This window comes from Strongyloides ratti (assembly GCF_001040885.1).
Source record: "Strongyloides ratti genome assembly S_ratti_ED321, chromosome : 2".
NCBI classification, from domain to species: domain Eukaryota; kingdom Metazoa; phylum Nematoda; class Chromadorea; order Rhabditida; family Strongyloididae; genus Strongyloides; species Strongyloides ratti.
The window spans coordinates 11,585,788-11,601,763 of NC_037308.1; the positions used below are offsets into that span (position 1 = coordinate 11,585,788).

General features: G+C 21.6%; 6 protein-coding genes across 6 annotated transcripts; 2 read left to right on the plus strand and 4 right to left on the minus strand.

Annotated features, from left to right (window-relative positions):
- Nucleotides 1-341: 341 nt before the first annotated feature.
- Nucleotides 342-1,449, minus strand: SRAE_2000370200 (Mitochondrial carrier homolog 2; the record flags this gene model as incomplete). Its single annotated transcript, XM_024654927.1, has 3 exons — nt 342-1,144; nt 1,190-1,379; nt 1,426-1,449. 3 exons carry the CDS (start codon nt 1,447-1,449, stop codon nt 342-344), a joined length of 1,017 nt encoding a protein of 338 aa, XP_024508250.1.
- A 200-nt stretch (nt 1,450-1,649) lies between these two features.
- Nucleotides 1,650-2,386, minus strand: SRAE_2000370300 (Alpha N-terminal protein methyltransferase 1; the record flags this gene model as incomplete). Its single annotated transcript, XM_024654928.1, has 2 exons — nt 1,650-2,186; nt 2,225-2,386. The coding sequence occupies 2 exons, from the start codon at nt 2,384-2,386 to the stop codon at nt 1,650-1,652; spliced, it is 699 nt and encodes a 232-aa protein (XP_024508251.1).
- A 620-nt stretch (nt 2,387-3,006) lies between these two features.
- On the plus strand, nt 3,007-4,086 carry SRAE_2000370400 (Asator; the record flags this gene model as incomplete). The annotated part of the gene is made up of 1 exon (XM_024654930.1): nt 3,007-4,086. The coding sequence occupies one exon, from the start codon at nt 3,007-3,009 to the stop codon at nt 4,084-4,086; it is 1,080 nt and encodes a 359-aa protein (XP_024508252.1).
- Nucleotides 4,087-4,259: 173 nt separating this feature from the next.
- On the minus strand, nt 4,260-4,749 carry SRAE_2000370500 (Endothelial differentiation-related factor 1; the record flags this gene model as incomplete). The annotated part of the gene is made up of 2 exons (XM_024654931.1): nt 4,260-4,421; nt 4,465-4,749. 2 exons carry the CDS (start codon nt 4,747-4,749, stop codon nt 4,260-4,262), a joined length of 447 nt encoding a protein of 148 aa, XP_024508253.1.
- Nucleotides 4,750-5,142: 393 nt separating this feature from the next.
- SRAE_2000370600 (Hypothetical protein) lies at nt 5,143-5,733 on the minus strand (the record flags this gene model as incomplete). The annotated part of the gene is made up of 2 exons (XM_024654932.1): nt 5,143-5,637; nt 5,686-5,733. The coding sequence occupies 2 exons, from the start codon at nt 5,731-5,733 to the stop codon at nt 5,143-5,145; spliced, it is 543 nt and encodes a 180-aa protein (XP_024508254.1).
- A 1,474-nt stretch (nt 5,734-7,207) lies between these two features.
- On the plus strand, nt 7,208-15,722 carry SRAE_2000370700 (Hypothetical protein; the record flags this gene model as incomplete). Its single annotated transcript, XM_024654933.1, has 8 exons — nt 7,208-7,253; nt 9,062-9,066; nt 9,158-9,323; nt 10,759-10,871; nt 12,211-14,075; nt 14,504-14,716; nt 14,792-14,866; nt 15,038-15,722. The coding sequence occupies 8 exons, from the start codon at nt 7,208-7,210 to the stop codon at nt 15,720-15,722; spliced, it is 3,168 nt and encodes a 1,055-aa protein (XP_024508255.1).
- Between the last annotated feature and the right edge of the window lie 254 nt (nt 15,723-15,976).

Sequence of the window (15,976 nt, forward strand, 5' to 3'; positions counted from 1 at the left end):
CTTTAAAATTATTAAAAAGATGTGTGTTTGGATATTAATTGACTTTTTAGACCTTAAGTATAATAATTTACTTTATCATATTTTGATTATATAAAACTTATTATTATTAGTTTTTGGCATATTACTTAGTTGTTATATAAAAATAGAAATTTCAAGAAAAATAACAGGTTTACATAACACAAACTTTCAACTAATATTTAAAAATACTTTTTTTTATGAAAATTTTTTATTTAAAAACATTGTAATAATCAATTTAAGATATCACCTACATATGCAAAAATTCAATTATTTGGTTTTTAATAATGAATTAATCCAATCAAAAAAGAAAATTACTGATAGTTTTATGAAAAATACTTGTTATCAGCATATATTTTTCTGTTAATATCAACTTCAATTGGTCCTTTGTATTCTCTAAAGAATAATTTATTTCCTCTATTAATGGATCCATTATTTTTAAGATAATCAAAAAGATCTTCATAATGATTATAAGTTGGAGTGTATGGCATTAAAGAACAGAAGAGTTGGGATCCTGTAACAGCCATGATACTTGAAACAAGTTGGTATGGATAACTCCAATAGTTAGAAACAAATTGAATGGCATGTTCAATGAAATGTTTACTTTTTTTGATCTTAGCAATATTCTCTTCTTCAGTCTCATCTTCATTACGTGGAACTCTGAGAAGAGAACGTTCAATTATAAATGAACATGTATGATGAACAAGTACAACAACTGAAGTTCCAACAATTGCTGCAGTTAAGCCACTAAACAAACCTTTTAACCCTTCTTCATTTCCAATAATACAAATGTCACGGAAAACATTTGTATATTTATTTTCATGACCAATTATTTGAGCAACTTGTCTTACAAAAAGTACACAAAATGGTCTCGAAACAAGAGTTGCGGCGTTAGAAGAAACCAAGTCGCGAACAAAGTTTCTAAAAGTAACAGCTAAAGCTTCTTTATCATTAAGTTTTGTAAAGTCATCAGCATTAACATGTTGATAACCTCCAAAAGTAGGATACTCAATATCCAAATAGTTATTGATTTCTTTTCTAACAAATTCATTAGTAATATTAAAAAGAATATAACAATCTAATCCTCTAAACAATGTACCAAACCCTTCACGTTTAGCAAGTTCACGAACTAAAAATAAATGTGATAATTGTTATATCAAAAAGTTTATCTTACTGTATTTAAATCCATTTGGTAAGAAGAAAGCAGATCTTCCAAGAACATAAAAAACTCTTCCTTCTTCACATGGGAAAGGTTCATAACCAAGTTGCATCAATATTTTTGCAACATTAATAGGATACAAAGGAATTCTAGCAAGAGACTTAACTATTGATGTTTTTAAGTTACCGAGTTGAATTTCTTCATTCTAAACAAATAAAAAATAACAATTTCTATATAACAATAAAACATACAACAACTGGAGCATTATCAGCCATTTTTTTATTTGTCACGTTTGAAATCAAAAAGGGGTTCTTTTCAATAAATCAGTATTTTTTCTTGTCACGAAACGATGTTAATGTGGTAAATGGTCTCCTGCCATTTATATGTTATAACTTTCTTGAATATTATAAAAAATAAAAAGAGGAGTAAAAAATTTATTATCAACAACAAAGAAAAAAATTAACAACATTATAAATTATGAAGTAGATTGCGTCAACGATTTTGTTGGTTTTAAAACAAACATTCTGACCTCATACATTCCTTTAGGAAAGTTTAATTGTTTTTTATTTTCAATAATAGTTAATCCAGCATCTGTTAATAATTTTTCCATGTACTCTTTTGGTCTTGTCCAACTACTATCCTCTTCATCAAAATCAACACCTGATCCAGAAGCTAAATTATCTTTAACAATAATACAACCTCCATCTCTTAACCCGTCTTTGCATCGTTGAAAGAATTTTATAAAATCTTCATCAGTAAGATATCCTGTAACCCATTGAACCCAAATACAATCATAATACTTTTCATTAGGAACAAAATCTTGTAAACCACATATAAATTTATTTCCAACCCTTTCATCATCACTTCCTAAATATTTTTTTGAGTTTTCTATAAATGACTCAATAACATCCACCATATCAACTGTTTTAAAATATGGCATTAATGTATATTTTGTTACTCTACCTATTCCAGCTCCACAATCTAAAGCTCTATCCATTTGTGAAAATAATTTCTATAAATATTTACTTTATAACATATTATATAACATACTTTTGACCGAAGGTTTGTTAAAAGTTTCCTAGAATCTTCTACATCAGGTCCATGTAATTTTTCAAAACCTCCTAACATTCCGTTGACTGTTGAATTAATGGCAGACCAGTAATTTTCAGATTTTTGATATATTTCTTTACCATCACGTATTGTTGATTCCATTTTTAATAATATTTTTGTGGTAGTAGACAGATTAACAGATATTTGTTTAATAAATTTTTGATTTAATAACATATGAAATTAATATATTTTTAAATTTTTGTTAACTATTTGGGTGACGTTTAACAAACATATAATTATTCCTATTCGTTTGAAGATTATTATTTACATTTGATAATTAATATGATTACTATCATCAAAACTTTAAAGATAATATTTAATAAATGTTTTTGATCAAGAAATTTATAATGAATCTTATTTTAATAAAAATGTTGTTTCGTAATATTTTTTTACTTTTTAGATTTAAAAAAAAACAAAAAAATTTGATGTAAAATTATATATTATTTTTAATATCAACAAAGTATTCATTAAACAAATTACTCAAAAATATTCTTGTAGTAAAAAAAACATAATTGGAAATTATTTATTATCTTACTAAAATTAGTATTTTTTTTTAAATATTTGATACTAATTCAAGGATAAAGTTGATAAATAATATTAAAAAACCTAAAATTCTGGAAAAAAATGTAAAAATTTTATAGTGGATATTCAAATTAATGATGTATTTAAGAATACAAATTTTTAAATATAATATTGTTTATTTATCATTCTTCATTTTATAAATGAATAATTTTGAAGAAGGACCAGCAAAACTAAAACTTGGTAGTATTATTGGTAGATTTGTACTAACTTCAAAAATTGGTGAAGGTGCATGTGGAGCTGTTTATGGTTGTAAAGAAATTGGTACTGGAAAACAAGCTGCTTTAAAAGCCGAATTATTAAGTGATTATGGAAATGGATTAAAATTAGAAGTGCAAATACTTAAAAGGCTTCATGGTAAAGCACATGTAGCTCAGGTATTTTCATGTGGAAAAAATAATATATATTGTTATATGGTTATAACATTATTAGGTAAATCTTTAAGTCAATATATGCATCAATATAAACTTAATTTTACATTGTCAACAATTATTAGAGTTGCCATTCAAACATTATTTGCATTAAAACAAATTCATGAAATTGGTATTGTTCATAGAGATATGAAACCAGCCAATATGGCTGTTGGAAGAAATGGAATACATAAAAAAATAATTCATGTCATTGATTTTGGATTATCAAGAGATTTCACAATTACTGATGAAGATGGAAAACTTAGAATTCGAAGACCAAGAAAAAGATGCCTTTTTAGAGGAACAGTAAAATATTGTAGCATTAGATCTTTAGAAAAAAAAGAACAAGGTAGAGGTGATGATCTTGTATCATTATTTTATATTTGTAGTGAATTTTATCAACGATTACCATGGTCAAAAGCTCCTGATAAAGAAACGGTTTTAAATATTAAAAAAAAGTTACCAGATGATGAATTGTTTCCTAATTGTACCGAATTAGCACAACTTTTAAAATATGCGAAAAGTTTAAATTATGAAGATAGACCAGACTATTTGTTTATGTTTACAAAACTAAGAGATGCAATGAAACGAGGTAACTACACATATTCTGATCCCTATGATTGGGAAATCTTTGAAAAAAATCTTCTACAAAAACGAGTAGAAAGCCAAAAAATAACTGCCCTATCAGAAACACAAAGAATAGATGATGTTTCATTTAATGGTGATAATAAAACAAAAATGTTATCTATTAATAAATATTTCGAGAATCATTTATCACAAGATAAATTTGAAACAAATGAAATTGGATTTTAAAAAAATCTAAGAATCTTAAAATAACTGATTTAACTAACAATTTGCCTACCAAATCTCTTATATTATTTCTCTAAATATAATTTATAGTAATATTTGATTTTTTTAATCTTCAAACAAAAAACATTTTTATTCAAAATGCCTTAAATAATTAGTTAAGAATAATTGAAAATGAGTTATTTTTTTGGTGGAGCTTTTTTAGCTGGAAATGGTTTACCAATATCTTTACCACGAAGTTTGACATTAAGTACTCGTTCCAATTTAGAAAATATTTGTTGATTTGGAATAGCTCTACCATTTTCATAATCTGTTATTACAGATTGTTTTTCATTAATTTTCTAAAAGTTTAAACATTAATTTTTAATCATTTAAAAAACTTACAACAGCTAAATCTTTCTGGGACATTCCCAATTCAGTACGAACTCTTTGAATAGTTTTTCCAAGATCAAGTGGTACACGATCATGATGTAATTCTTCCGTCTCTTCAGCAAGTTTAAGAGAATTCATAGTAGATTGATGTTGTTTATTTCCACCGGCATTAAATTTTTTTGCTGTTTCTACAATTTTTCCTGAACGCATTGCTTTTGCAATTTCAGAATTCTTTTTTACAGCTTTTACTTGTACACCTTCTGGCATTTTAGCACGGATTTCTGCGATATGAGACATGATTTTATATTTAAAATTAATCAAATAAGAAAATAACTAAAAATAAACTATTTATATTGATAAAATTTTGAAATATTTCAATAAAAATGAAATACAAAACTATATAATAAAGAAATACTTTTGTAAATTAGTTATCATTAATATTAAATATAATAGAACAACTCAGGTTAATAGATATATAAAATTATTCTAGAAACTTCTTCCCATTGATGAATGAATAGTTGTCCAGGGTAATAATATATATTTTATGTTTAATAAAACGAATTTGGAAAAAAGATACTATTAATTTGTAATAATTTTATTTTTTGTTTAAAAAAAAAATTTAATTGTATAATTTGTAAAAGTATATAATCATATTAATTATATATAAAAAAAAATCGATGACTTGAATTATTAAGTTATTTGTACTTTATGTTTTAAAGAAACATTATCTTTTAAAATTATATCAATTTTATTATTATCATTTTTATCTTTCCATTCTATTTGTTTTAGCATTTTATATATTGGTTCTTTGATTACTGGGGACCATTGACTATTTTTTTTATTCAAAAGATGGTAAATATAAGTTTGATCCATAATTTCATTAACAGGATCTAAATGAAAATACAAAATTACTTGCTTAGATGTTGGTTGTTTTGTATTACTACTAGTTGAAAAGTATTTTGTTATCTCATCATTACTTTCTTTTTTTTGAATAATATTTTTGCCTATTCTTGAGGATATTGTATCAAAATATTTATAAGTAGTAGTATTTTTTAAGTCATCCATATATATATCAAGAGAATAATTTTCAATACAATTATTATCATTACTAATTTTATCTTCATTCACCACCAATATCCATTCTTCATTTATGTTTTCATTAGCATTACTAGAGTTTTCAGAATTCTAAAAAATAAAATTTAACTTTTATAAAAATAATATATAAAAACTAACAGATTCTGTGTTGTTTCCAAAAAAATAACTATATATATTTTCTAACATTTTTGCACGTAAAAAAAAAGAAAAGAAAATATATTTTTTTTCAAATCTAAAATTATAATTTATATATATATATATTAAAAAAAAATGTGTAATATGTTTTGTTGCATTCCTTATTTTAAATATAAATAATTATTTAAAAAGATGGCACTATAAAAGTTTGGTTGAAAAATAATATTTTTATTTTATATAAACGTTTATGTCACATGGTTTTATTTAAAAATGCTAGTATGTGGATTAGTAAATATCTATAACAATTGGCAAGATGTAACAAAAGTTGTTTTCTATCTAAAAAAAATAATAATAAATGAAATTAAATTAAAATAATAAGGAAGTTTTAAATTTTTAAATAATATAGAAATGGAATCTTAAATCAAATTGAATAAACTAGGGTATTTCTTATAAATTTAAAATAATGGAAATTTTAGTATTATAAAAAAAAAAAATAAAATATTTATTTTAATTCAAATAAAATTTGTTGCTATGTATGTATAAAATATTAAGAAAATATAAATGTATTAAATATAATATTTTGAAAAATTTTTTAACAAATTATAAAAACAGAAATATTATTACAAATTATATTTATATTTATTTAATCAGCTGAGATTGAAAAGAAAAATTAATATAGATTGTCAGTAAATAAAAATTAAACAAACTTGCTTTAATTATGGTATAAAGAAGCATATAAGTTATCTTTCTTTCAATGATCAATTCAGGTTAAGTAAACGCAGATTAATTAATAATTTACTAATAATAAATTGGTTATCAATAATATAAATAAATGATAAAATAAAATGTAAATATCATTATTATGTATTTATAAATTATATTGTCATTAGTAAATATGTATTAAAAGGTTAAATTTTACAAAACTTTGTTTTAAAAATTTGAAATTAAATAATTTCATACTCTTTATGTATAAGTATTAGCTTTTTCAAAATATTGTGTTATTTTCATCGATCTTGCATCATTTTACATTCTAATAGGAATATTTTTATTTTTTTTTATTTTTGAAAAACATAAGTATGTGATTAAGTATTTTTTTTTTTAAAAAATATATCTTATATTTATAACCCCGATAAATAAAATCAATGTTAATAAAAAAAATTTTTTTGTTATTTTTTTTTAAAGTAATAAAATAAAAAGATGAAACAGTTAAATTAAATTATAATGTATATTGAGAACATTTTATTTCATTGACATTTATTATATCATTAATTTTTATTGTAATTTAATTATAAGTTAGTGTTCAGTTAATTGTTTTAATTATATTTATAAAAACAAAAATACATAAACATGAGCAAAATGTAAAAGATATTTATAATATGTTAAACATTATTATTCAAGTATAATAATCTTTTTTAAATAATAAAATATAAAAATGTAAAAAGATGATTGTATAAAAATTTATTAAAGTATCAAAAGGCTTACTATGATTAATAGTGCATTATTCAATGGCTGTTGTATTATTTAAATGCCAACTACCGATAAAACAAATCTTCTTTTCTCTAAAATTAGAGGTAGTGTTTTGTATTGGAATCAAAATGTTGTAAAGTGATCACATTAAAAATATTTAATCTCTTTTAAACATTCAATAGTATTTTTACAACTTTCCATTTTTAAAAATATATTTATGTTAGAAATAAATTATTTGATTTGTATTTATATATAAAATTTATACTTTTCTATTTGGATATTTATAATCATGTACTAAATATTTATATAACTATTTGTTAAACTTATATATATATATTTATTTTTTTTTAAATAATGATAGTAAAAGAAAATGTCTAAATAAAAATAATATAATTTTTATACAAAGATATATTAGTAATAAGTATTTTAGTATATAATAATATAAAAAGTACAATGAATAATATAACTTTCCAGTTAATATAAATTGTTTATTAAAGTAATTCTTCTTTGTCTTTCCAAATAAAGAAATTTCTCTTGTATCAATTAGTATGGTATTGATAAAAAGTTTTATACTTTTTCTCTAAATACACATCACCAAACTTTTATGGTTTGTTGGAGGTTGATTATTATACAAATTTCATTTTTGTATTCATAAATAACCTTTCTAATAAAACTTTTTATATGTTGTCAAAAAAAAAAAAAAAAAAAACTTTCATACATTACCTTTTATCATATAAATATACCATGTGATGTTAGTGAATCAAATTTTATAATAAAATTAACTTTCACTCCTTTTATTTGTTCTTTGTTTTAAACGAATTTGAATTTATAAAAAAAAATCACTTCTATATTGTTATATTATTTTTATTGATATGATTAATTTATATATATTGCTCAAATTAGTATTTTTAAATTAATGAAATAACTTTCATTAATAAAAATATTGTAAAATTTTTTTTTAAAATTTTTATGTTAACCAATTTATTGTTATAATAAAATTAGATTTTTAATCAGTTTTATAAATAAGAAAACTTTAATTTGCTTTTTAATTTTTTTTTTATCATAATGAAAAGTTTTATTAAATTTCTTTAATTATTCCTATTAACAATAACATTAGTATAATAACTATATATATATATTTTGATTTTATAATAAATATAAATCATAACTGATCTCTTTTATTTCTCTGTCCCTGTATAATTTCAAACAAATTGAAGATTATTAAAATGTATTTCTTTCATCTCTCCTCATTGAAAAGTAGTGTGACACAATCATATTACTATTGTATTTTTAAAAGTTTTAACAAAACTATCATTGATTATTTTAAGTAATATTTTAAAGTTCTTAACATTCATTCAATCATTTATCTTTTGCTATTTTATAGGTCTTTTTTTTTTTATTACAAAATTATTTATATATTATAGGTGATGCGTTAAAGAATCCAATTTTACTTTATAATGTTTAGGATATATACGTTAAAAAAAATAATGTATCGTTAAATAAATATAATCTCAATTGATTTTCAACATTTTTTTTTACTCATGACTTATGTTCTTTTTTGTTATTATTTTAAAGTATAAAATTAAATTCTTTTTTTAATAGTAGAATTACGATTACGATTTTTAAAAAATATATTTATATATAAATTGTAACAAGAAAGAATAAAAAATTGATTAATTTGGTTTGAAGGTTTTTCATAAATTAGTTTATACTAAGAATCATTTTATTATAATTATTTTTATAATTTTTATACTATCTATGTAATTTAATTAGATCAAATTTTGTTTCAAACAATTACATATTATAAATATATTTTTTTTTATGAAGCAATTTGAAATATTAAGTGGATAATAAATAATTTTTATTACCAAATATATTTTTTTTACTACATATTTTTTTATATGAAATAAAGTTATGGTATGTTTTTTTTTTATAAAACAAAAAAAATTGATTTCTAAAATATGTTCTTTAAAATATATTAAATGTGTTAAAAAAAAACTTTTTATAGACTGGTCCATGCTCAAAATTATTTCTATCAGCTGTCAGGGAAGCTAGAGATGACAATAAAAGAAGAAATAATATTGCTGCTTCAACTACCAGTTTATCACAATCTCTTATTATAACTGAAGAGAATACTAAAAACTTTGAACTACATACTCCAAACAATATAAGTAGTAAGTTTTTATAGATAAATTTATAAAAAAAAAAGTTTTAAAACACTTCTTACTTGAGATATTAATTTTAAAGTAAATGATAATTAAAAATTAAAAAAGAAAGTAATGTTTGGTAAAAAGATACGGCATACATATGTCATTTTGGTGGTTTGTTGTGTTACTACACTCTAAACATAAACATTACTCCTATGTATTTCCAGTCGACCTCAATGAGTTATTCATTGTAAAAAAGAACCATATAATCTATATATCTATCCATATATCCTTTTGTTCCTTCTAATCATTAATAATATTAACGATTTTATTAATATATTATTTATTCCCTATTAACATCTGTTTTTTTTTTTACTTATTCTTTATCAATACTAGAGATAAATCTCACCAATTTTAACATTAAAATATATTTAATTGAAATATTAAAAGAGAAAAAATAATGTAGTTTTTCTATTTTTATTTACATTTTTGTTATTTTTTACAGGAATATATATATATATATATATTAACAAAAATTTAATTTTACATTTATTTGTTAAATGTATTACTTAAGATTTTTTTTTAGTAACTTAAAATATTAATAAGTTTACCTATTTTCAAGCTTTTTTTTTACTAAAATTATCATTAAAAGATAATTTTTTTTTATATATATTAACTGACATTTAAATAAAAAGTTCTTCTTCCTCAACATTATTTGCATTATATATTTTTAAGTTTACTTATAATATTTCTCTAAAACATTAAATTCATTTAACATTTACCAAAAAATGAATGAATAATACTTTTGATATTTTTATAACTCATCTTCTTTCTTTTTTTTTTACCCTTTATATACTTTATCTATTTTTTATACTTTGATAAAAAAAAGGAAGAAAAAATTTGTCATAAATGGAAATAATGTATTAATATATTTGATGTCTCATAAAAAAAATTATTGATCGTTAAATTATTATAGAAGCATACAAATATCTATAAATGCTTTTTTTTTTCTTTTAGAGAGATTTTTTTTAATGATAAATAATTGCCATTATTTATTTGATAAGATTATAGAAATATTTTTATTAACTTACTTTACTTTTTTTTTTAAAAATATTTTATAAAACTTAAAAGATATTATAATTTTGTAAAGTGCACTTTAAGAACAAATTATTGTTAATAGAAATATAGGGTGTTGTAAGTTTTATCTTCTATGGTTAAACGTTCATATCTAATAATATTTCTATTTTTAATTTATATCAAAACAATAGAGATGTATGATAGTTAAACATATTTGAGAAGAAAATAAATTATGATTATTATAAGTGATGTTATTTTAACAAAATATTTATATATATTAAATCAAAAAAAAAAAAAAACAATTTTAAATTTTATTTTGAATGTTTTTATAAAATAATATTATTTTTTAACAATTTATAACTTTTATATTAAAATTTTTTTATAGATAATTCTCAAAATAATAAAAGTACTAAAAGTATTTATAAAAAAAATCATAATAAAATAAAACCAAGATATCATGGATCAATGGATTCCTTAAATACAGATGGCGGTGGTAATGTAAGTTTTTAAAGATATTTTTTATTTTATTTATACCTACTATGTTAAATGAAGCATTATTAATTTAAATATTTAATTTAATTTGTACATTTATTTAATTACAAACAAACTTTTGATAATTATCTATTTTTACTTTAAATTTACAAAACTCTTAGAAAATATTAGTAGATTATATATTTAAAAAAAAAAAAAAAGATTTTACCTGATTATAATCTAATATTAGTTAACTGATGTTGTTGAAACTTTAATTTAAAATTTTATGATTTTACTTTTTATTTTAATGTCATAAAATTAGGTAAATTATAGTCAAAATTTCCTGTTATTTAACAATAAAAATAATATTAGTTAAATTTTTACTACAAATCGTTTATATGATAATAATAAGAAATTGATAAAAATAGAATAAATTATTTCTAATAGTTAACATCATTGTTAATGATAACAAATAATCTTTCTTAATATATTAGTAATATAACAATGATTTTTAATATAACAAAATTCTTTTATTTACCTTTATTAAATGAATTTACCAATTTTATTGATGATGATATAAAATTTTGATAGTTATAATCTTAGAACAGTTAAAATATATATATATAGGTTCAATTGAACTATATATTTTATATTTATATAATAAAAAAAAACTAGTTATTATTTGTTGGTTTTTAACATGGTCGTTTATCAACTCCAAAACAAGCCTTTTATTTTATTCTAATAAAGTGTTATAGTAACTAATTTTTATATCTTTTTTACTTTTATATAAAATGATATTTTTATTCTTCATTAATTTTGATAATAAAAGATGATATTGATGTTTTATATGTACTAAAAAAAAAGTTACAAAAAGATATAATAATTAATTTTAATTTTATTGTATTTTAAAGTTTTCTCAGATTTTTAATCATTTTAATTTATTATTCTTGTTCAATTTTATTTAACTAATTATCTTTAACTTTGGTTTATGTTGATGTTTATATTAAAATTAATTTTATGTGTAAATAATATGTAGTAAATAAAATACATTTATGGTTATTTTTTTTTATTTTAAATAAAAATATACATGTAATGTATTTAGAACTATCCATATACATATTGATTTTTTATGTAAATATAATTTTTATAGAATAAAACTATTCACAATCACATTTCATTTATTTATTAAAAAAGAAACATTAATTTTAAACTTTATTAATTACTTCCATTTTTATATAAAATAATAAATTTATTTTTTTTATTAAATTATTTAATATTTTTAAATATAAATATATTAAAAATTTATATTTATTTTTATTATTAAATAATGCCTTTGGTATTATCTATCAATACACTAATATTTCAGAAAACCAATAATCCATGTATTTTACCATTACCTCTTCTTCAAATGGCAAGTTCTAATCAACAAGGCACATCTACAAATTCACCTTTTCCATCTGCTGCCAATTTTCCTAGAACTCCACAAATTTTAATTGATCCTAATACTGGACAACAATATATTATTCCAGCTCCACAACCACAAATATACTATCAACCAGTGTACATTCCGGCACAAACAGCTCAACCAAATCAGGGGCAACAAATTTATTTTACATCATCACAAAATGGTCAAATTCAGGCACAACCATTTATTCTTCCTGCTCAGACAACTTCTACTACCGGGTATCTTTACACTCCAAGAAATACCAATCAAGGATCAAATGTGTCGACACCTGTTTTAGGACAACATAATAATGAATCACAACAATCATTTACATGTGATGCATTTTCTAGACTATCTAATAATTCTAATGGCAGTATCAAGGACAATTCAGAAACACCATTATCTAGTAGAATTAATCAAGGTAATTTGTTAACAACAACATTTGCTCAAATGAAAATATCACAACAAAATCGTAGAAAAGGTTCAGTAGAACAGTTATCACAAATGTCTCCATCTGTAGATGATAGTAAAAATTTATCAAGACCAACATTAAATTGGAATTCACCAAAACGAGAAACTGGTAATGGAATTAATGATGATATATCTAAAACAACTCCAAATTCACCAACAAAATATGTATCAAAAAGGACACCATTTCATAGTGGTAATCTTCCAGAAAATGAAACTAAAGATAAAAATAATAAAGATGAGGTAAAAGAACCAACAACACCAATAACTATACAAAAACCAGTTAGAATTGATTTTGATTTTGGAAAAATAGAAGATAATGAAGAAAAAAAAGAACAAACTAAGACACCTGTATGTCGTGTTCCACCAACTGCATTTACAATAAGTTTTGATGATGATGAAAATAATACAAATGATGGTTGTGCAAATAAGAAAAATAAACCAAAAAATTTACAGGAAGCTAGGATGAAAAAACTTAATTCAATGAGAAATGAAAATTTAAATAATGGTGGGCAAAAATTAAATAATAAAAAGGCAAATAAAAATGATAGTGATAATAATTCAACAACCTCTGAAGATCCAAAAAGATATTTATTAACTAAACTTTTACAAGGTTCAAGTGGTAAGGTAGCTGCTAAAATGATATCAAATAATTTAATATCATCTTCTGGAAATAAATCAATTGGTAGTATTGGAAGAGGTGAAGATACATTATCAGATGCTGGTACTTATGTTGTTAGTAATGATAATAAAAAAGAAGTTTCTATGTCAAAAGTAATTGATTCAGATGATGAGGATTCAATTCATAGAAGTGAAAGTGAATATAATTGTAATTTTAATGAAGAAGATGAAGATGGTTATAGATCATCCTCACCAATAAGTAATTTTAAAAAACAAAATGCTAAAAGTTGTAGTAATGAATCATCTTCTGGTAAAAGTCATACTTCTGATTGTACAATTAAATCAAGAAATGTATTTACTTATGATAATGATAATAAACAAAAATGTACTTATTTAACACCAGCATATTCAAATAAATGTCATCAACAACAATCAACAAATAATGGTACATCAAAAATAAAAAAAGAAAGTCAAATAGGAACAAAAAAAACTTCTTCAACAGGTGGTACACCAACAAAACAATCTTCTAAATCAGGAAGTGGAAAAACAACTAATACACCATCTGTTATAGTTAAACAAACAGTTGCTTCTATGGCAAGGCAGGCAATGAATCATTCAATTGTTGAAAATAAGGCAGATAATCGTAGTCGTGGTATATCATCTACCACAGGAACATCAAATACCAGTAGTAATTTTAGGTAAGTTTTGCTTTTAAAAAAAAAAAATCTTCATCATTAACATTCACACAAATAAATTTACTCTTTTAATTTTATTAAATGCACTCAATGTTGGTGAAGTCCCAACATGCAATATATATATTATAAAAAAAAACAAATAAAAAAATAAGAACCAGAAAAAAAAAGTTTTTTTTTAACTTAACTTGCTTATTAAACTATAATTTTTTTCCAATTTAAAGACATTTTTTAAATGTTAAATTATTTTGCAGGGCCAAACGATATCACTCAGAAACGTAGGAATATACTGCATTATATATATTTAGTTTTTGTTTTTTTTTTGTAGCACAAGTGTTTTGTTAAGTTTGTAACTTTTTTGTTTATTATGTTGTATCTATATTAATTATTATTTATTACTCGGTAAATGTTTGTTAATTAATTTTCTTTTTTAGAAGAGCAGATGGTGGAAGATTTTCAATGCGTGGTTCTGGAACTCCAACATCTACTCAAAAACCACCATTTAAAACAGGTGTTGCTTCAGCACGTGGATCATCAACAGCATCTCCCAGAGAAAGTAATGAATTTGCTGCCTGGCTTCGTCGAAAAGACTACAACCCAATGAAGGCTGCAGCTGAGGCAAAAAAGATGAAAGAATTAAAATCACGGTATGTTTTAATTAATTAAAAGTTTTTTTTTTTAATTATATTGATAAAATAAAATTTATTTATGGAAATTTGTAGTCTTATAGATATAAAAAAATATAAAAATAAAATTGATGAATGTATTAATTTTAATGATAATATATGTCACGACAAGTAAGTCTTCCAAAATATGAAGAAAAAATAATTTATTGTTGTTGTAATTTTGTGGAAAATTGTACTTGTTTGTGATATTTATTTTTTAAATATAATTTTTTATTGTAATATTATATTAAGTAGTATTATTTATTTTTTATAATAAATATTAATCAATGTTTTTTTTTTCAGTACGGATTCATATGGTTCAACAAGATCAATTTCTTTTCATCATGGTGCAACAACATCAAAAGATAGTAGTTTAATAGGTGATAAAAGTAATATTTCATCACGTTTTTCTACTTCAAATTCAAGACTTGCGAATAAAACATTATCTAAAGATAATGATATTATGATGACATCAATGGATTCTATAAATGAGAATGATGATGATGATGAGATTCATGGAGAAAAACAAATGAATATTTTACCATCTCCATTTACATCAACACAATCATTACATTTATCAAAGGCTGTAGATGAGTTAACATTTAAATGTCAAAAATCAATTCAACTAATAAAATTATTTTCTGGTCAAGGATTATCTGAGTCAATGGAAAATTTAATTGAAGATGTCATATCTCCTGATAGTATAAATAAAGATGAAAAAGGAGTAATGGCAGATGAGGATCTTGGTCATCGTTTAGAAAATCTAAACACTGCATTTGATGCAATTCAAAAATGTTTAGAAGGTTTTCATAAAGAAATGAGAATAGGAAGTCCTATGGTTTCTAGACGAAATAATATAAATAATGATCTTAATTCAGAAACAACAACTTCTTCACAATATCAAGATAAAAGAAGTAACAATGGACAGTCTAGAAATTCTTTGACTTCTATTGGTAGTAGTGAAGACAGTGAAAAAATTACTTATTAATTTTTCTATTCCTTGTATATATATAATATTTATCTCATATCATTTTTATTACTTTTTGTTATTTTATCTTTTTTACATTGTTAATAAATTATTTAATTAAATATTTCTTTTTTAAACCTTATTATATTATTTATGATGACAAAAGATAATGAAATACTTTAATGTGTTAAAGTATAAGTTTTTAAAAAACTAAAAACAATAAATTTCTAATGTTAATTTACTAACATTAAAAAGAATAAAATTATATGAAAAGT